The 21,669-nt window shown below is 35.7% G+C and overlaps 1 protein-coding gene across 1 annotated transcript; it reads left to right on the top strand.

Annotated features, from left to right (window-relative positions):
- The first annotated feature begins 359 nt into the window (after nt 1–359).
- plekhd1 (pleckstrin homology domain containing, family D (with coiled-coil domains) member 1) lies at nt 360–16,480 on the top strand. Its single transcript, XM_054614450.1, has 13 exons — nt 360–514; nt 2,107–2,200; nt 2,402–2,491; nt 2,850–2,926; nt 4,040–4,131; nt 4,217–4,269; nt 5,630–5,724; nt 5,812–5,905; nt 7,308–7,510; nt 9,333–9,465; nt 11,365–11,509; nt 12,668–12,823; nt 15,618–16,480. Exons 1-13 carry the CDS (start codon nt 360–362, stop codon nt 15,773–15,775), a joined length of 1,545 nt encoding a protein of 514 aa, XP_054470425.1. The 3' UTR covers nt 15,776–16,480.
- Nucleotides 16,481–21,669: the final 5,189 nt, after the last annotated feature.

Genomic DNA, 21,669 nt, shown 5'->3' with positions numbered 1-21,669 from the left:
GTATCGACCGGCTTCAGATTTAGCAACTCATTCCTAAAGCTCCCCCCATCACCTCCCAGTATCCCTCCCTCCCTCTCCTCCTCTCTCTCTCCCTCCCTGTCATCCCTGTTTTCATCTCTGCATCGCTTTGCAGTCAGTCTGCTTCCAGTGTGATGAGCGTATCGGCAGCCGCATCATTCCACCCGGCTGAGTTATTGGGATTTGTTTGCCACTTTTCCGGCTTTGTATTGAAGCAGTCCCTGCAGCGGTCCATGCATTGATTGACTCTTTTATTTTTATTTTTTTATCCTATTGATTTGATTTGATTTGATTTGATTTTTTTTCGCCCCACCTCCCAGGGGTTTGGATAGCCAGAGAGGATGTTCTCGTCCTCGTCCAGAAACTCTCTGCTATCGCCCAGGTTGTCCATGGAGCAGTCGGACTCTGAAGCGTTGGACATCAGCACTAAGGTGCAGCTGCACGGGGTTCTGTGGAAGAGGCCCTTCGGACGGCCGTCGGCCAAGTGGTCCCGCAGGTGAGGGAGAGGTGTGAGTCACCTGGTGGTCTTTACCTTTTGTGCCTCCGACAGAGCACTTTAGGGAGAAAATTTGCGTCTCTGCTGCTTGTTAAACCTCTTCAAAACCCGTATGAACTTTAAAAACTAGAGGTTAAGCTTAAAGGAAATGTGTTTTTTCTTGAGTTTTGAAAATGTTGACATTTATGGTGGAGAAAGTATTCTTCCTTTCCAGACAAAGGTCATATTTTCCTTCCAAGGAGTGTCAGACGTTACTAAGAAGTTTATCTTTTCTGTGATATATTTGGAAAATAATACTTAAATTGACTATTTCTTGACACCACATATATTTTTTATACTTTTCTGAGAGCAAACACTAATTTATTTGCTTTACAGCTGCAGTTAAAAACATCTGTAGTGACTTTTCCTTTTTGTAAAATATCACAAATTATAGATTTTTTCTGACAGAAGTTTAATTTCCTGATTTAATTGATAAAACTTGCAAACTTGATTGACTTATTTCTGATGTTGACTGATGAACTTATTTTCATCCTTAATGAACATTTAGGATTTTGTGTTGTGTGATAGAGGATTGCTTTATATAACAACAGGATATACTCATCCACAGTCCTATAAACATCCCAGTGTCAGTGTATCCTGATATGAGAGTATCTTTGGATGTTAAAATGCCTGGATTGGTACCTTGTGTCACGATAATGCTCTTAGTTTACATAACAGTTAAAACGACAATGCACGGTGGATCCAGAGAGTCCATTTGCCGCTCACTCTTTGTAACCTTTCCCGTTGGCTTGTGTCATAAAGGTCAAAAGAATTTGGTTCTGTTCGGTAAATGCTTGATGGTTTCCTGCCAAACGAGAGAGATTACAGGGTATTTGTTTATCGTCACCAGCTTTAAATAAAAAAAAGGAAGTTGCTTGAAACAAATCTGCCGATCAGTGCGATTACATTTAGATGTGCATGACTGACCCTCAGAAAGAAGAGTTGAATATTTAACAGCTTTCCCTGTGGGGAAGTTAAAGGGCCACTAAACTGATTTCACACATTAAGGTCAGTTTACTCGTTGTGAAAAGTAAAACTCAGCCCGTGAAAATAGTTATTGAATAGTTTTTTTTTTTTTATCTCAATCTGTTATTCGTGGGTCTCGTCAATTATTTGGGTAATAAATAAGAACAGACAGGATGCTGCAACCAAAAAATGGTAATCTCTTTTTTTCTCTTATGAAGTTCATCATGCGTCTGAAAACAATTCAAATCAAACATTTCCGAAATGGAAAAAGTCTCTCTTCATAACTAGATATGCAGCCAAAGATGATGTGTGGAAAGTGCTGCTGTGTTTATATGAGTTACAAGAAGTAAAGGCTGGGAACCACTGATCTAAAGTATAAAATAAAACGGTAGCAGCAAAAAGCAGCTCCTTCACAGGAAGAACTTTAAAGGTCACATGTTATCATTGTACACAGAGCCAAAAGCATCAACTAAAGCGCATCAGAACATGTTACCAAACAGGTCACCTGCTTTTGTGGAGAACCCCGGTTCCTTTCAGCCCCACGGGATTGACTCACTGCTGCTTTCATTGTCTTCCTCGGTACAAAGATTCTTCATCATCAAAGACAGCTTCTTGCTCTACTATGCGGAGAGCGAGAGGAGAAGCTTTGAGAGCAACAGGTACTTCAACATCCACCCCAAGGTGAGTCGCTGCATCCGCTCTGAACACCTGCGAGATGGTTGAAGATCCATGAATGTTGTTATTTTATTGGATGGCTACGTGCACATAAATAATGAGTAGGATTTAGATTAATAACTGAGTGTTTATGTCACTTAAGTAGAGGGCTTTTAACTGTATTATCCAGAAAAACATTATAAATAATGTGATGTATTTGTGTTGCAGGGAGTCATTCCTTTGGGAGGATGTGTGGTGTCGTCTAATGAAAACATGGGCATGCCCTTTGCCATCGTGGTCAACCTGGAGGACTTCACTGTGAGATCCTGATCATCCTGTCACACATTTATTATTCCATTCATTTATCTGCCTAACAGAAGTTTAAAGTATCATTTTTAAGATAGGCCAAGGCATAACACCGCAGACAGATGACACATTTCTGCAAACAAAGCAGCACACAGCGTGCAGAGCCAAGAGGAAAATGCTCTTTCTGAACTGTAATGATGTGAGACAGCAGCTTAATCCTGCAACAAATGGGACACATAATGGAGGGAACACAACAGTGTTACATAAACTTTTACTCAGTCAGCAGCCCAAATATATTTTTTACAGCTTAAGCCCTTTATTGACAATCTGCTGATGTATGATGGTGTTTATTTGTGTATTCGTCCTCCAGGGCACCATCGTCCTGGCTGCTGAGTCTGGGGAGGAGCAGGTCCAGTGGATGGAGATGCTGCAGGAGTCAGGGAAAGTGTGAGTATTTGACTGAAGAAAATTTTCTCCTTCTGAAGGAATTACACAAACAGGACATGACTCTTTAAAGCCTCTTTGTTTGAATTTTCACTGGATTATAGAATTATTTTCATGGCAGAAGCTTTTGTTTGTAGAAAAACCAGACGATCCAAAAGATGCCAGAATTTTTTTAGCTCGCACTCGAGACTTTAAGCTGTAAATGTTGGAGATAAAAGACTGATTCAACCACGTCACTATAATGTGTAACAGGATCTGATCCGTAACAACAAAACAATGTTCAAAAATGTCTTATGAATTTACGTTTCACTTTGTCTGCTGTAGCTTTTAACACTACTAAGAGTTAAGGATGTGAACTGAAAGCTAACAGCATTATATGAACTAAACAGTTAACTCTCTTAGTTTTGCGTGTTAGCATGCTAACATTTGCTAATTAGCACTAAACACAAAGTACATAGTCATAGTAGTTTTGCAGGTAATTGGTCATAAATCAAATTATTGGACAGATTGAAACTTGATGATGGGACTTGAAGAAAAGCCTGAGGATCAAAGTGTTTAAGATCGATAACATTCAAAATTATAATTCACTCTCTGGGGAACATAATGTGTATCGGAATTCACGAGAATCCGACCGATATTAAAGATGTTATTGAATGAAAACCAAAAACGTCAGATGACCAACAAAATCTTTAGGATTCATCCTCCATGAACCATGAATAGCTGTAAAAATGTTCATGGCAATACATCCGGTAATTCTTGATACTGGTGGAGCGAAAGAAAAAGTCAGAGGATTGCTAAAGTCATTAAAATGTATCCTGTTGGGAACATGAATGTTGGATGATATTTCTCTCTGAACCACAAATGTCAACCTCACAGGAAAAGTCTGAGGATCACTAACATCAGTGGGATTGATCTTCTTGGGAACATGAAAGTTTCTCAGCAATCCATCCAGTAATTGTCGAGATATTTAAGTCTGGAGGAGAGTAGTCGACTGTCATCCCCAGAGTTTCACTGCTAGCATGATTAAAAATGATGGAAAGCATCTATATACGTGCTCACTGTGTTTAAATTTATAAATCTCTTAGTTTGGTTTAAATCTCTGCGTTCATCCAACAGGACGTGGAGGAACGCTCAGCTGGGTGAAGCCATGATCGAGAGTCTGGAGGCTCAGGGGCTGCAGCTGGCCAAGGAGAAGCAGGAGTACCTGGGTAAAGATGAGGGGAAAGTCACCTGAGATGTTTAAAAGGTTTAACAAGCTGAGAACGTTTACATGAAGTTGTTTTCTTTCTCCAGATAAACTGATGGAAGAGACTGAGGAGCTCAGTCATCAGAGGGCTGAAAGAGAGGTGAGACCTTGATTAATTTGCTAAACAGATGTCATCTCATAATGGCAACAGTATTTTAAGTGTTTGTTTTTTAGAGATTTACAAATTTAGAAGATTATGAGGAAATAACTTGAATATTCTCTGAAATTAAAGTCAAATTTATGAGAAAAACTATGTTAAATTACATAATAAAATTACACTTTGCAATCCGATTAAGCAATAAGGAAATGCTCATACGTTAAACCAAGAATCATCAAATTATCATAAGCATTCAGACTTTGAAGAGAATTTGCCATGAAGTTTGCCTATTTATAAGAAAACAACATACTGATCAGAGTTTTTTTTTTCCTCAAAAATGTATAACTTTATACTCAGAAATTTGAGTTTCTCTGAGTATTAACACCCCTGAATATTAAGATTAATCAATTATTCGTTAGTGAAAAAAATGCCAGTCATTGTTCCCCAGATTTCCAAGATTACTTTTTCAAAAGTCTTGTTTTGTCCATCAAGCAACCCACCAAAATCCAAAGATGTTTATGTTGTTGACAGAATCCTTTTCTGTCAACAACTACTTAATATGAATCGATTATTTGGTTCAGTTCTACATGTACGTTGTTGCTGAATCTTTTAGTTTTTAAAGATTTGTAACACTTGTGGTGGAAATTTCCAATACAATTTACTATACTAATACACAATTTGTACTAGTACTATCTATGTCCCGAGATGAGTCTCAATGAGCGTTGAAATAATGATCAAATAACAAATGAAATGTCCTTGCGGTATTTTATTTCTTTGCATGAAAGAGCCAGAAGTTTACAGAGTCACCGGGAGCCTGCAAAGTACTGAACTCAAGAGCAAGGCTGCTCACCTCTGGTATATATGGGAAAATCACAGAGAAGGGGTGACCAGGTTTACAATTCAGTGTCTGCCGGCTCGGTTCTGAGTTTGCATCTCCTGACAATGAATGTGTATTGGAGGGGGGGGTATGAAGACCAAAAGGGGTGCATGAATGTCTAGGAGAAGGAAGAAAGACAAAGGAGAGGAAGAAGACCAAAAGGTGGGTATGAAGATCAGGTGAGGAGGAAGGACAGAGGTGGGAGAAGGCCAAGGGGTGGGGGTATGAATGACAAAGAGGTGAAGGGGCATGAGGAGCAGGGAGGGGGGGATAACACCTTCCCACAGTGTAATACTATCATACAGAGAGACAAGGTTCTCCACCTTTAGAGAAAAATCTTCACTTCATAGTACATTTCATTCAAAACCTTTACACTGTATACTTCCAACATACACTAATATCATTTTCCATGACACACTGCTCTTTTCATTTAGTTCATAATTAAACTCAATTGCTGAAGCTGTAACCTCCACACGCTGTTTGCAGGAGCTGGAGCGTCTGAACCAGGTCCTGGAGGAGGAGAAGATGAAGTTTGAGGAGGTGGTGGTGGAGCTGAAGGCGGAGCAGGAGCATATCAAATTGTAAATATATTCCAGTTAATGTTAACTGATACTGATCATATACTGCTCATGTCTGTGATTTATTTTCTGCCGTGTATCTGATTGCAGAGACCTGGACGGCACGGCTCAGTCCCTGAAAGGTGTTGAGACTGAAAATGAAGAGCTGAGCAATTTAACCGTCCTGCTGCAGAAATCCATCGAGGTATGAAAAAAAAGTGTGTGTGTGTGCAAGGTCAGTGTAATAAGAATAACTTATTAATGAAGTGAAGAGTACTCCGGCGCTCCATTCTGATCATGTGACGTTACAACTGCTGATGATGTAATAAGTTGTTTAACAAACATTTCAGCTTGTCCATTTATCTTACTAACGTTATACATTTTACATTGGAGTAACTTTCTGTGGAGGAGGATAAGAGCCATGTGGGAATGAGTTTATGATAGCAACAACAGCCAAGAATTAAAGGGGTAGAAAATAGGCATATTCACTTTCTTCTTGGGAGTGATATGTAAAGTTTATTACCACTCTCATGTCCAACTGTTAAATATGAAGCAGCTAAAATAAACCAGCCGCCAGCAGCTGGTTTATTTTAGCTTAGCACAAAAACTGGAAACAGGTGTAAAGGGCTTTCTTAAAAAAATTGCACATAAAAAAACAAAAATGTTATTTTTATACTATAGTTATTTTTTTACAGATTAATCAAAACACGATGTTAAATAGCGAGGTTTATTGGCAGTTTTCGTTATGTCTGGACAGAGTCAGTCCAACTGTTTTGTGCTCAGCTAAGCTGCCGCTGGTTGTAGCTTCATATTTAACAGACGGATATGAGAGTTGGATCATCTCACTCTTGGCAAGAAAGCAAAGACGCATGTTTACCAAAATGTCAAACTATTCCCTTAACATAATGAAGTCAGAATATTCAAAATGAATTGCATTGTAGTGGTAATTATTTTTAGAGTGGCTTTTCAAGGCCAGACAACCTTTATAACTGTTCTCCCCGTGTCAGTGGCTTTTCTCGCTTCCTCCCGTTTAGGTTAATTGAAACTCTCTACTGTGAATGGTTGTCTGTCTACAGCCCTAGAAAGCTTTGTTAACTGGATAATTCTTGATGGATGGATGGATGGATGAGTTATTTTTATTATTTTATTATTATAACTCTCACTGTAACCTAGAAACTTTGTCTTTCTTTCGAGAAATCTTAGGCTTTCATGAATGTGATAACTGATCTTTAAATCTGTGTGCATATAAAGTATAACTATAATATATAGTACAGTGTAACTATGCCACTCGTTCAGATATTTAGGCTGAGTGACTGCATGGAAAAAGTATTTGAAGAAATAATTCATGATCAGCGTAAACAACTCAAACCTTCCTGTTCATTTGACAAAAAATAAAAGCTTTTCCAGAGCACTTCATGAATGAGACTCAAGATTGTTTTTGTAAATAGGCAGGAAGGTTATTAAATATTATGATTATTATTATTATTATTATTATTATTGGACATTTTGCCATTGTAAGGAATGAATGCTCAACTTCCTGTACAATTTTTCTTTTCCTTAGACTGAGTAGATTTGTTGGGATCTGAATCTGTTGTTTTGTCCTTCAGGAGCTCTCTCAGGAAAAACAGAGAACTCTGGAGCTGCTGGGGGTGAAGGAGCAGAAGGAGACGGAGACGGCGGAGGAGAGCTCCGCCTGCAGGGAGTCTAAGGACGACGAGGAACCCGCAGACCTGGACCTGCTGCAGGACCTGAAACACATCGAGGAGCAGATGAAGATCCTGCTGAGGGAGAAGGAGCAGGCTGACGACAAGTGAGTGACGATTTAGAGACAGGATCCAGCACCAGACTGGGGTTACTGGTTTTGGTGCAGCAAATGCAGACCCACACCAGTTATTTCCATCATACTTTTATATTTACTATTTTCTTAAAATCTTCAGAAGTCTTTTGTGGTGGTTTTAACTTCAGTTAAAGGCTTAAAACTCTCTGAGTCGTTCCGTTTTTCAGCCTCCAAAGAAGTGTTTCTCTCACAAAAATGACAATATTATTTAACCATCAGGGTCACATTAGAAACACTGATTACTACGTCAATACTGAAAACAATTCAACGTAATAAAAGCTGACCATAGGACTGCGATTACGTTTTGGCATCCAACTGGTCAAACACTCGGCCTTTCCAGAAAACCTCTATGCTAATGGCTCTGAGGATGTAACTTCTCGTGGAAATGTGTATTGATCCCTAAACAACCAGCCCCATTGATCAGCACCAGTAAGTGGGGAAATTACAGGCAGCTGCTATTGACTGTGAAGCACTAATGTTGTGTTAGGAACACTGAAGTATACGAGGCATAACGTTGTTTCCATGAGCTCGGCCTTCACTCTCCTCCTCTTCTCGGTCGTCCTCTGACCGACACATACGGCTGCAGCTGCAGGAACAATGAACTAAATAAAACCATATTCGTACAGGATAGTTTACATACCAAATGCAAAATCAAATGGATGCTCATTTGCTTTGCAAAACAACAGTCCTGCAACAAATACTGGTTAAAATCTAAGTTTGTGTTGAGACTATGACTTTAGTTATTTGCATTTTGGCTCAAATCTATGGGATGTTTATATTTTGTCCAGTTATTTCCATTATTGAGCAGCAAAAGTAGCAGAAACACCAGAAACTGTAGTCTTAAAAATGATGGTAGAATTGAATCAACACCATTCTGACCCAATGGTAGAATTTATTAAAGGACTTTTTTATTGCTTTATTTTCTTTTTATTCATAATCTTTTTTTTACCTTTTTGTATGACATCTCAATTTGTTATGAATTTTAATATTTTAATAGTTTTTTTCAATCATATCATCAATATAGTATATCAAAATAAAGATTTGAATGAAAATTTTTTTTGTCTGTATGTATAACAAAAAAGCATAAAGACAGGAACTGACGGAGACATTCAACTGGTAATTTCTACAGATATTCAACCAAAAAAAAGCAATAATTCGACAGTTTGAAGAGAAGATCAAAACCACTCTCATATCTGTCTGTTAAATATGAAGCTACAGCAAGCAGCTTGTTAGCATAGCTTAGCATAAAGACTGGATACAGGGGGAAACGGCTAGCCTGGCTGTTTTAAGGTTAGAAAATCTGCCCAGCAGCACATCTAAAGCTCACTAACTAACACGTGATATCTTGTTTGCTAAATTTGATCAAAATACACCGTCTAAAAGGATTTCACAGGAAGCAAATAAGTTTTCCAACTATGTGTAAAACTATACCTTTAAGTTCTGTGGTTCCTGTTTTAACCTTGAAATCAAATGTCAGGTGTGTGCTTGTGTGCATTCATCCTGTAGAGTTCAGTGAGCACAGCATGGAACCAAGCCATGCAGTCCTGACACTGAAGGGCACCAGAAGCTATTTACAGCTTTTTTTTCCTGCAACTTAACAGCTTTACAGCTTAATATTGAGCTTTAAAAAGGGTTTAAATAATGCTAAAATCATAAAAAAAAATTGCCAAAATCTGAGATATGAACATTTTCCCATTGGGATAAATCCATGACATTTCTCTATGTTGTATATGATGATGATGTTGTTGTTGTGTGTAGTCTTTTCCCTGTCTGACTGTGTGCTTTTATCATCCAGGCTCAGGGAGAACGACCAGCGGGCTCAAGTCCTGCAGCAGGAGAGGGAGTACTACTCTACTCAGGCTCAGACGCTGCAGCAGTCGCTCTCTCAGCTCACTGTGGACAAACAGCAGACCGAGGTTGAGCTCAAGGTAACGGAGCATGACTCAGCTGCTCTCAGATTGCATTACTCAGCAACAAAACACGGCTCAAAGTCAGTTTAAAGGTGACCTATTAGTCAGCTGCCAGGTTTATTTCTTCAAATATTGTTCTACACAGATGATTAGCATTGTTTGTGGTTGGTTGGACTTCTTGTCCTCTCTGAATCAACATGAGCAGTTCATTATTTGATAAACTGGATAAACATTTATTTTAATGGCAGCTGAAAATGGGTGATTTTTTTTACACGTATTTCAGGCCTTTTAAAGCTTTTGTAAGATTAGTAAACAATACAATAAAACATAGTTCAACCTGTGGTTCAATAAATGCAAAAAGGGTCCGTTTCCATTTCCCAGTAACACTTTTGTTTCAAGATTGTCACAGCAGACATTTTGCCTTTCCTCAGCAACAGGAACATCACAGGTGGAACTAATGACAGTAACGATGGTTAGGCAAACACGGATTGTGTTAAACTGCTCTCGTGCTTCAGAGTTATAGTCTGGATTTATTTAAATACTGAAGTGATAAATTTAAGCTTCCCACAACCCTGAAAAAAGTTGACCTCACAATACACTCAAGGTTTTGAAATGTTTTTAATCATGTATTTATTTAATTTATGCAGTTTTCTGGTCAATTATACAATCTGTAAGGTGTTCTTCCCAACATTAAGGTGTAAATATTGTTTCAAAGCCCTTGTTACCTCCAAAACAAGTCACTTTTTGCAAGCTTAAGAAAATCAACCCTTTTTTCACATCTGTCTTAAAGATAATAATTTAGTTAATCCAATATGTTTTTAAATGGATTATTTATTTTAAGAAGTAGGAGAATTTTCCAAACACAAAAAGAAACATTTAATCCATCAATTTGTCTGAATTTTTTAAAAATAGTTTCAGCCTTTAAGATACCTTCTTACACAAGGTGTCAGTTTTAATAAAATAAATACAGAGAAGATGATCTCAGTATTTTTAGCAACCACCCTGCTTGTACAAATAACAATTAAGGTGAGTTTTTTTTTATACAAACCAGAAAGGTGTTTGATATTCAGGGTGGTTCATCCTGTCATAATTTTCTACTGACTGGCAGTCTCATCTCGCATTACATTTACTGGAACAGAAATAGCTCATTGTCCTCTCCTCTTGCCTGGTTTCTCTGTATGAAATTACCTTTGTTTCCTCTTTACATCAACTCGTGTTTCTCTGTCTTTCTTCCAGACAACAGTCCATATTTATTCTGTGTATTTAGAGTCAACAGTTTTATATTGAAATTTCATCTTTTACATAAAGGTGGACAAACAAGTAGTGCTGCTTTCAGTTCATCCTGAAAAATCATATTCCTTTTGCAGTGCTGTCTCCTTAAAACATCATGAGACGGCTTGAATTTTACTAAACTGTGAGCTCTTCAGTTTAGAAAAATCCTTCCTCCATCACATCAGCTCAGTTTAACATTAAAAATATTTCCCTTACATTTCGGCGCAGGCTGAAAACTCACCTCTTCAAGAAGTACTACCCTGAGCCTTCCTCGTAGCACTTATTGCATTCGTATTAGTTCGTTGCACTTATTGAATTCATATTTGTTTACTGCACTTATCCTATTCGTAGTAGTTTGTAGCACTTATTGTATTCGTATTAGTCTGTTGCAATTATTGTTTTCGTAGTAATTTGCCTCTGCACTATACTTTTGCTCTGGTTTATGCTTTAAGATGCTTGTTTAAGAAAGGAGATGCACTTATGACTTCTGGTGACTAGTAGTTCTCTTGAATACCTATGTTGAATACACTTCCTGTAAGTCGCTTTGGATAAAAGCGTCTGCTAAATGACTGTAATGTAATGTAAATGTAATTTCCCACACACTCGGTTAAATCAACATCCCGTGTGTCTCCCTGTGTGCATTAGGCGGAGATAGAGTCTCGGGTGGAGCTGGAGCAGAGACTGAAGCAGGCTGAACAGGCTCTGCAGGACCTGGAGAAAGGCCTGGACTCACTGGAGCGGACCAAAGAGACCGACGAGAAGATGAAGGGCGGCGTGAGTCACCTGAGGAGTGAGTTCATTCTCTGGTACCTTCATTCCCAGTGTCACATATGTGCTGCAAGATGGGGTTTAGCTCACATGAGGATGACAGGCAGAATGTAATCTATATGTCCCAGTAAAATAGGTAAATTAATTTGCATTTAATCAGATTTACGCATATAATTCTCTGTAACAGGTTAAGATTAAGCTTTAAATGTTCTTTAAAGTCCATAATCTGATATGACTGCCCTCCTCTGGAGAGAGTTAGTATCACATGTTGATCATATTGTCAGTCAAGGATAATGAAACGTTTTAATAATGTTTAATGTTTTTAAGTCCACAGAAAGTTTAAACATTTATTTTGTGTAATGTATTAACTGGAAATGATCATGCCTTAAATGATCCAGGCTACTAATAATTATTTTCTCAATTAAGTCTATGAAATGTCACTAAAAACTTATAGTTTCTTGAGGTGATCTATTCATATAGATTTCTTTTATTTGAACAAATGTCCAAATATGACATTTTAGTTATTTAATTTTTTACAAAAGTTCAAATGGTTATCAAAAAAGTTGCTGTTTAATTTTATTAAAGGGGCTGAGTAATAATTCAATAATCCCTACTTTTATGTCTCCATATAATCTTATGGTAAAGTTTTAAAATTGATCTAATGGTTCATAGTTCTAATGTTAAAATAGTCAAATTTTTAAAAATCTCCCACAGACAATATTTAGGAATTTATTGGAGCAAAGGCTACAATAAATTTCAATCAATAGGATAAACACAAAGTTAACAGTTTTCCCATTATTTTTTAGTACTTTAGTAACATATTTATTTCAAGATAATGTTGTAGTTAGCAGAACTTTAGAGCATGAAGATATGTTCTTGATCTTTGAGACAAATATCTTTACTAATAGATCCACTTACATTACTCATCTTTTCCCATATTTAAGTCACACTGACACAGAAGTACACCAAAAGTAAGCGGACTTTGCCTTTAAATTATTTTTACATTTTATATTATATTAGTTTTGTCCATCTCAAAGTTACACATTTAAGTTTGACCACTAATATTCCACTCATAATAAGCAAAATAAATGCATCTCAATGACAAAGTGTAATGAGTTGCTGTGTGTGTGTGTGTGTGTGTGTGTGTGTGTCTGTGTTTCTGATGTATGTGTCCGACCAGGATTCTTTGAGGAGTGTATCTGTGCAGCGGAGATCGAGGCGAAGCTTCCGTCGATAATGAAGAACGCCGTGTATCTGCACAAAGCTGCTGCACGCAGGATCAAGAGCTGCCGGATCCAGAGGAGAGCCTCCAGACGCCACTGGTGTAAGTCTGAGCGTCACAGAGGAATCATCACAACATGAATAGTTTCAGATTTCATCTGCTTTCCCAGTAGACATGACGCATGAGGCAAATGTTTATGTAGGTTGTTTACCAAATCAGTGATTATTTTTTCGGTTTTAAAAAACATGTTTTTTAACTATTTATGAGAGATTGATGACTTTTATTATGCAGTGACTTTATATAATACTTTGACTTTTTTTGACGTTTTTTCAACGTGCTCTACAATCACTTTTTACAACATTGTATTTTGTCTTTTTTCAACATGCTATACTATGACTATTTTCGTCAGGCTATGCTATGACTTTTTTTTTTTCATACTATACTATGACTTTTTTTTTTTCGACAGGCTATACTATGACTTTTTTATACATTTGTTTGACATGCTATACTATGACTTTTTTCGAAAGGCTATACTTTGACTTTTTTTTATCGACATGCTATACTATGACTTTTTTCAACATACTTTTTTTGATACTATGACTTTTTTTGCATTTTTTTGATGACTTTTTTTTTTCGATGCTATACTATGACTTTTTTATGCATTTTTTTGACATGCTATACTATGACTTTTTTATACTATGACTTTTTTTCGACAGGCTATACTATGACTTTTTTCGACAGGCTATACTATGACTTTTTTATGCATTTTTTCGACATGCTATACTATGACTTTTTTATGCATTTTTTCGACATTTTGACTTTTTTCGACATGATACTATGACTTTTTTTTTTGGACATGCTATACTATGACTTTTTTATGCATTTTTTTGGACATGCTTTTTATGACTTTTTTCGACATGCTATACTATGACTTTTTTCGACAGGCTATACTATGACTTTTTTATGCATTTTTTTGGACATGCTATACTATGACTTTTTTTTGCATTTTTTCGACATGCTGTACTATGACTTTTTAATGCATTTTTTCGACATGCTATACTATGACTTTTTTCGACATGCTATACTATGACTTTTTTATGCATTTTTTCGACATGCTATACTATGACTTTTTTCGACATGCTATACTATGACTTTTTTCGACAGGCTATACTATGACTTTTTTATGCATTTTTTTGACATGCTATACTATGACTTTTTTCGACAGGCTATACTATGACTTTTTTCGACATGCTATACTATGACTTTTTTTTTTTTGACAGGCTATACTATGACGACATGCTATACTATGACTTTTTTCGACATGCTATACTATGACTTTTTTCGACATGCTATACTATGACTTTTTAATGCATTTTTTCGACATGCTATACTATGACTTTTTTCGACAGGCTATACTATGACTTTTTTCGACAGGCTATACTATGACTTTTTTCGACAGGCTATACTATGACTTTTTTATGCATTTTTTTGGACATGCTATACTATGACTTTTTTTTGCATTTTTTCGACATGCTGTACTATGACTTTTTTATGCATTTTTTCGACATGCTATACTATGACTTTTTTTTTCGACATGCTATACTATGACTTTTTTCGACAGGCTATACTATGACTTTTTTCGACAGGCTATACTATGACTTTTTTCGACAGGCTATACTATGACTTTTTTATGCATTTTTTTGGACATGCTATACTATGACTTTTTTCGACATGCTATACTATGACTTTTTAATGCATTTTTTCGACAGGCTATACTATGACTTTTTTCGAGACTATGACTTTTTTATGCATTTTTTTGACATGCTATACTATGACTTTTTTCGACAGGCTATACTATGACTTTTTTCGACATGCTATACTATGACTTTTTTCAACATACTATACTATGACTTTTTTATGCATTTTTTTGACATGCTATACTATGACTTTTTTCGACAGGCTATACTATGACTTTTTAATGCATTTTTTCGACAGGCTATACTATGACTTTTTTCGACAGGCTATACTATGACTTTTTTATGCATTTTTTCGACAGGCTATACTATGACTTTTTTCGACAGGCTATACTATGACTTTTTTATGCATTTTTTTTTTTTTTTGGACATGCTATACTATGACTTTTTTCGACATGCTATACTATGACTTTTTTATTCATTTTTTTTTGACATGCTATACTATGACTTTTTTCGACATGCTATACTATGACTTTTTCGACAGGCTATACTATGACTTTTTTCGACAGGCTATACTATGACTTTTTTCGACAGGCTATACTATGACTTTTTTCGACATGCTATACTATGACTTTTTTCGACAGGCTATACTATGACTTTTTTATGCATTTTTTCGACATGCTATACTATGACTTTTTTCGACAGGCTATACTATGACTTTTTTATGCATTTTTTCGACATGCTATACTATGACTTTTTTATGCATTTTTTCGACAGGCTATACTATGACTTTTTTCGACAGGCTATACTATGACTTTTTTATGGCTATACTTTTTTTGCTATACTATTTTTTTTCGACATGCTATACTATGACTTTTTTATGCATTTTTTTGGACATGCTATACTATGACTTTTTTATGCATTTTTTCGACAGGCTATACTATGACTTTTTTCGACAGGCTATACTATGACTTTTTTATGCATTTTTTCGACATGCTATACTATGACTTTTTTATGCATTTTTTTGGACATGCTATACTATGACTTTTTATACTATGACTTTTTTTCGACAGGTATACTTTTTTATAACTTTTTATTACAGGCTATACTCATGACTTTTCACTTCTTCCATTGTTATTTAATGAGCCATATATTAAGAGACTTAAGTATCTTATTGATTGTTTTCATAATCTCTGCTGTTATTGCTGTTGCAGTAAAACAATCCAAGTCTTTTGCTGTATCCAGTGCCGATGGCGGAAGCATGGAGGAGCTTCGGGAGACGGCCCGACGACTTACCTCTGACAGTAGCTTCAGAGAGAGCGTGTACAAGATCATTACACGTAAGGACGCTACGAACAAAACAGAGGACTGAAAGGAGAGTTGCCGATGTTAAGGTGGAGAAATGGTCCTTAGCTTTATTACAGTCCACACAGTGAGTGATTTAGAGATCCTGATCTGAAACCCACTATTACAATACTGTCGATGAATGTACACAGAAATCTGTTAAATGTCATCTATTGTGGTGGTTCCTTACAGCCCTTTTCCATCAAACCGTTCCAGGAACTATGGAGCCAAAATAACTAAATTTAGGAACTGAACGTTTCTGTTTGTTTCTATTGAACCTGAAAAAACCTGAATAGTTATTATTATAAGTGTAAACTACATTAATGTTAGGAACAGCTGTTCTCTTATTGAACATTGCACTACAGTTGTGGGACTCTAGGCTCCACCTGATAAGATGAGTTGTGATGTTACTATTCCTATGCAACAGTTGGCACACACAATGCAAATCCATCTTGTAAAATCGTTTTTATTGTCCTGAAATGATTGTTTGCACAGATTGTGTCCTTTACATCAACAGAGGCTTTATGAAAACTCACAGATTTTTGTTAAATTGACCTTCACCATTTCATTATTGCTACAAATTAAAATCTGTCCATGACGAAGCAACTCAAGTAGTAATTCACTGACGAAAGCCTTTTAGGATATTGTACAAATTATAACTTAACACCTGAAATTATACAGAAAAGAAGCCCACATGTTGGGGCAAGGAAAGAGGGTTTATATGGACTGAACAACATGCCTTGATTCTAATAAAGCTGTGTTTGAACCTTGTACATGTCTTGTCATTTATGAATCAAAATGGAAAGCACTGTTACTAGTTTCAAATGAAAAAACAAAACTCTTGATATGGATGTATTTCGATGAAGAAAGGTCTGGTGTTTTCCTCTTGATGAAGTTCAGTGTGGGAAGAAAAGGAGGACGGTAGGTTACATCACCAGCTCTTGTTCATCAGCAGGACCTGAAGATAATAAAATAGGTTAAAAACAACACAGTATGTCGAAAAAAATCACAGTATAACATGTCGAAAAAAATCACAGTATAGCCTGTCGAAAAAAGTCACATAATAGCCTGTCGAAAAAAGTCACATAATAGCTTGTCGAAAAAAGTCATAGTATAGCCTGTCGAAAAAAATCACAGTATAACATGTCGTAAAAAGTCATAGTATAGCCTGTCGAAAAAAGTCATAGTATAGCATGTCGAAAAAAGTCATAGTATAGCATGTCGAAAAAAAAATAGCATGTCACATAATAGCATGTCGAAAAAAGTCATAGTATAGCCTGTCGAAAAAAGTCATAGTATAGCCTGTCGAAAAAAATCACATAATAACATGTCGAAAAAAATCACAGTATAACATGTCGTAAAAAGTCACAGTATAGCCTGTCGAAAAAAGTCATAGTATAGCCTGTCGAAAAAACTCATAGATAGCATGTCGAAAAAAATCACATAATAGCATGTCGAAAAAAGTCATAGTATAGCCTGTCGAAAAAATCACATAATAGCATGTCGAAAAAAATCATAGTATAACATGTCGTAAAAACTCATAGTATAGCCTGTCGAAAAAAAAATAGTATAGCCTGTCGAAAAAAGTCATAGTATAGCATGTCGAAAAAAAAAGTCATAGTATAGCCTGTCGAAAAAAGTCATAGTATAGCCTGTCGAAAAAAATCACATAATAGCATGTCGAAAAAAGTCACAGTATAACATGTCGAAAAAAGTCATAGTATAGCCTGTCGAAAAAAGTCATAGTATAGCCTGTCGAAAAAAATCACATAATAGCATGTCGAAAAAAATCACAGTATAGCATGTCGAAAAAAGTCATAGTATAGCCTGTCGAAAAAAGTCATAGTATAGCCTGTCGAAAAAAATAGTATAGCATGTCGAAAAAAAAGTCATAGTATAGCATGTCGAAAAAAGTCATAGTATAGCCTGTCGAAAAAACATCATAGTATAGCCTGTCGAAAAAAATCACAGTATAGCATGTCGAAAAAAATCATAGTCGAAAAAAGTCATAGTATAGCCTGTCGAAAAAAATCACAGTATAGCATGTCGAAAAAAGTCATACGATAGCATGTCGAAAAAAGTCATAGTATAGCATGTCGAAAAAAGTCATAGTATAGCCTGTCGAAAAAAATCACATAATAGCATGTCGAAAAAAATCACAGTATAACATGTCGTAAAAAGTCATAGTATAGCCTGTCGAAAAAGTCATAGTATAGCCTGTCGAAAAAGTCATAGTATAGCATGTCGAAAAAATCACATAATAGCATGTCGAAAAAAAGTCACAGTATAACATGTCGTAAAAAGTCATAGTATAGCCTGTCGAAAAAGTCATAGTATAGCCTGTCGAAAAAAGTCATAGTATAGCATGTCGAAAAAAATCACATAATAGCATGTCGAAAAAAGTCATATAGCCTGTCGAAAAAAGTCATAGTATAGCCTGTCGAAAAAAGTCATAGTATAGCCTGTCGAAAAAAGTCATAGTATAGCCTGTCGAAAAAAATCACATAATAGCATGTCGAAAAAAGTCATAGTATAGCCTGTCGAAAAAAGTCATAGTATAGCCTGTCGAAAAAAAATTCATAGTATAGCCTGTCGAAAAAAATCACATAATAGCATGTCGAAAAAAGTCATAGTATAGCCTGTCGAAAAAAATCACATAATAGCATGTCGAAAAAAATCACAGTATAACATGTCGTAAAAAGTCATAGTATAGCCTGTCGAAAAAAGTCATAGTATAGCCTGTCGAAAAAAGTCATAGTATAGCATGTCGAAAAAAATCACATAATAGCATGTCGAAAAAAGTCATAGTATAGCCTGTCAAAAAAGTCATAGTATAGCCTGTCGAAAAAAATCATAGTATAGCCTGTCGAAAAAAGTCATAGTATAGCATGTCGAAAAAAGTCATAGTATAGCATGTCGAAAAAATAGTCAAAAAGTCATATAGCCTGTCGAAAAAAGTCATAGTATAGCCTGTCGAAAAAAATCACATAATAGCATGTCGAAAAAAATCACAGTATAACATGTCGTAAAAAGTCACAGTATAGCCTGTCGAAAAAAGTCATAGTATAGCCTGTCGAAAAAAGTCATAGTATAGCATGTCGAAAAAAATCACATAATAGCATGTCGAAAAAAGTCATAGTATAGCCTGTCGAAAAAAGTCATAGTATAGCCTGTCGAAAAAAATCACATAATAACATGTCGAAAAAAATCACAGTATAACATGTCGTAAAAAGTCACAGTATAGCCTGTCGAAAAAAGTCACAGTATAGCCTGTCGAAAAAAGTCATACGATAGCATGTCGAAAAATCAAAATAGCATAATAGCATGAAAAAAAGTCATAGTATAGCCTGTCGAAAAAAAATCACATAATAGCATGTCGAAAAAATCACAGTATAACATGTCGTAAAAAGTCATAGTATAGCCTGTCGTAAAAAGTCATAGTATAGCCTGTCGAAAAAAGTCATAGTATAGCATGTCGAAAAAAATCACATAATAGCATGTCGAAAAAAGTCATAGTATAGCCTGTCAAAAAAGTCATAGTATAGCCTGTCGAAAAAAAGTCATAGTATAGCCTGTCGAAAAAAATCACATAATAGCATGTCGAAAAAAGTCATAGTATAGCATGTCGAAAAAAGTCATAGTATAGCCTGTCGAAAAAAGTCATAGTATAGCCTGTCGAAAAAAGTCATAGTATAGCCTGTCGAAAAAAATCACATAATAGCATGTCGAAAAAAGTCATAGTATAGCATGTCGAAAAAAGTCATAGTATAGCCTGTCGAAAAAAGTCATAGTATAGCCTGTCGAAAAAAATCACATAATAGCATGTCGAAAAAATCACAGTATAGCCTGTCGAAAAAAGTCATAGTATAGCCTGTCGGAAAAAGTCATAGTATAGCCTGTCGAAAAAATCACATAATAACATGTCGAAAAAAATCACAGTATAACATGTCGTAAAAAGTCACAGTATAGCCTGTCGAAAAAAGTCACAGTATAGCCTGTCGAAAAAAGTCATACGATAGCATGTCGAAAAAAATCACATAATAGCATGTCGAAAAATAGTCAAAGTCATAGCCTAGTCATGTCGAAAAAAATCACATAATAGCATGTCGAAAAAAATCACAGTATAACATGTCGTAAAAAGTCATAGTATAGCCTGTCGAAAAAAGTCATAGTATAGCCTGTCGAAAAAAGTCATAGTATAGCATGTCGAAAAAAATCATAGTATACATAAAAAATAGCATGTCGAAAAAAGTCATAGTATAGCCTGTCAAAAAAAGTCATAGTATAGCCTGTCGAAAAAAATCATAGTATAGCCTGTCGAAAAAAATCACATAATAGCATGTCGAAAAAAGTCACAGTATAACATGTCGTAAAAAGTCATAGTATAGCCTGTCGAAAAAAGTCATAGTATAGCCTGTCGAAAAAAGTCATAGTATAGCATGTCGAAAAAATCACATAATAGCATGTCGAAAAAAGTCATAGTATAGCCTGTCGAAAAAAGTCATAGTATAGCCTGTCGAAAAAATCACATAATAGCATGTCGAAAAAAATCACAGTATAACATGTCGTAAAAAGTCACAGTATAGCCTGTCGAAAAAAGTCACAGTATAGCCTGTCGAAAAAAGTCATACGATAGCATGTCGAAAAAAATCACATAATAGCATGTCGAAAAAAGTCATAGTATAGCCTGTCGAAAAAAATCACATAATAGCATGTCGAAAAAAATCACAGTATAACATGTCGTAAAAAACTCATAGTATAGCCTGTCGTAAAAAGTCATAGTATAGCCTGTCGAAAAAAGTCATAGTATAGCATGTCGAAAAAAATCACATAATAGCATGTCGAAAAAAGTCATAGTATAGCCTGTCAAAAAAAGTCATAGTATAGCCTGTCGAAAAAATCATAGTATAGCCTGTCGAAAAAATCACATAATAGCATGTCGAAAAAAGTCATAGTATAGCATGTCGAAAAAAGTCATAGTATAGCCTGTCGAAAAAAGTCATAGTATAGCCTGTCGAAAAAAGTCATAGTATAGCCTGTCGAAAAAAATCACATAATAGCATGTCGAAAAAAGTCATAATATAGCATGTCGAAAAAAGTCATAGTATAGCCTGTCGGAAAAAGTCATAGTATAGCCTGTCGAAAAAAATCACATAATAGCATGTCGAAAAAATCACAGTATAGCCTGTCGAAAAAAGTCATAGTATAGCCTGTCGGAAAAAGTCATAGTATAGCCTGTCGAAAAAAATCACATAATAACATGTCGAAAAAAATCACAGTATAACATGTCGTAAAAAGTCATAGTATAGCCTGTCGAAAAAAGTCACAGTATAGCCTGTCGAAAAAAGTCATAGTATAGCATGTCGAAAAAAATCACATAATAGCATGTCGAAAAAAGTCATAGTATAGCCTGTCGAAAAAAGTCATAGTATAGCATGTCGAAAAAAATCACATAATAGCATGTCGAAAAAAGTCATAGTATAGCCTGTCAAAAAAAGTTATAGTATAGCCTGTCGAAAAAAGTCATAGTATAGCCTGTCGAAAAAAGTCATAGTATAGCATGTCGAAAAAAATCACATATAGCATGTCGAAAAAAATCACAGTAAACATCATAGTATAGCCCTGTCGAAAAAAGTCATAGTATAGCCTGTCGAAAAAAGTCATAGTATAGCCTGTCGAAAAAATCACATAATAGCATGTCGAAAAAAGTCATAGTATAGCCTGTCAAAAAAAGTCATAGTATAGCCTGTCGAAAAAAGTCATAGTATAGCCTGTCGAAAAAAATCACATAATAGCATGTCGAAAAAAGTCACAGTATAACATGTCGTAAAAAGTCATAGTATAGCCTGTCGAAAAAAGTCATAGTATAGCCTGTCGAAAAAAGTCATAGTATAGCATGTCGAAAAAAATCACATAATAGCA

Source organism: Anoplopoma fimbria, chromosome 15, assembly GCF_027596085.1.
Source record: "Anoplopoma fimbria isolate UVic2021 breed Golden Eagle Sablefish chromosome 15, Afim_UVic_2022, whole genome shotgun sequence".
Lineage (NCBI taxonomy): Eukaryota > Metazoa > Chordata > Actinopteri > Perciformes > Anoplopomatidae > Anoplopoma > Anoplopoma fimbria.
Note: the sequence above shows the minus strand (reverse complement) of the source record. Positions and strands in the feature narration are given on the sequence as shown.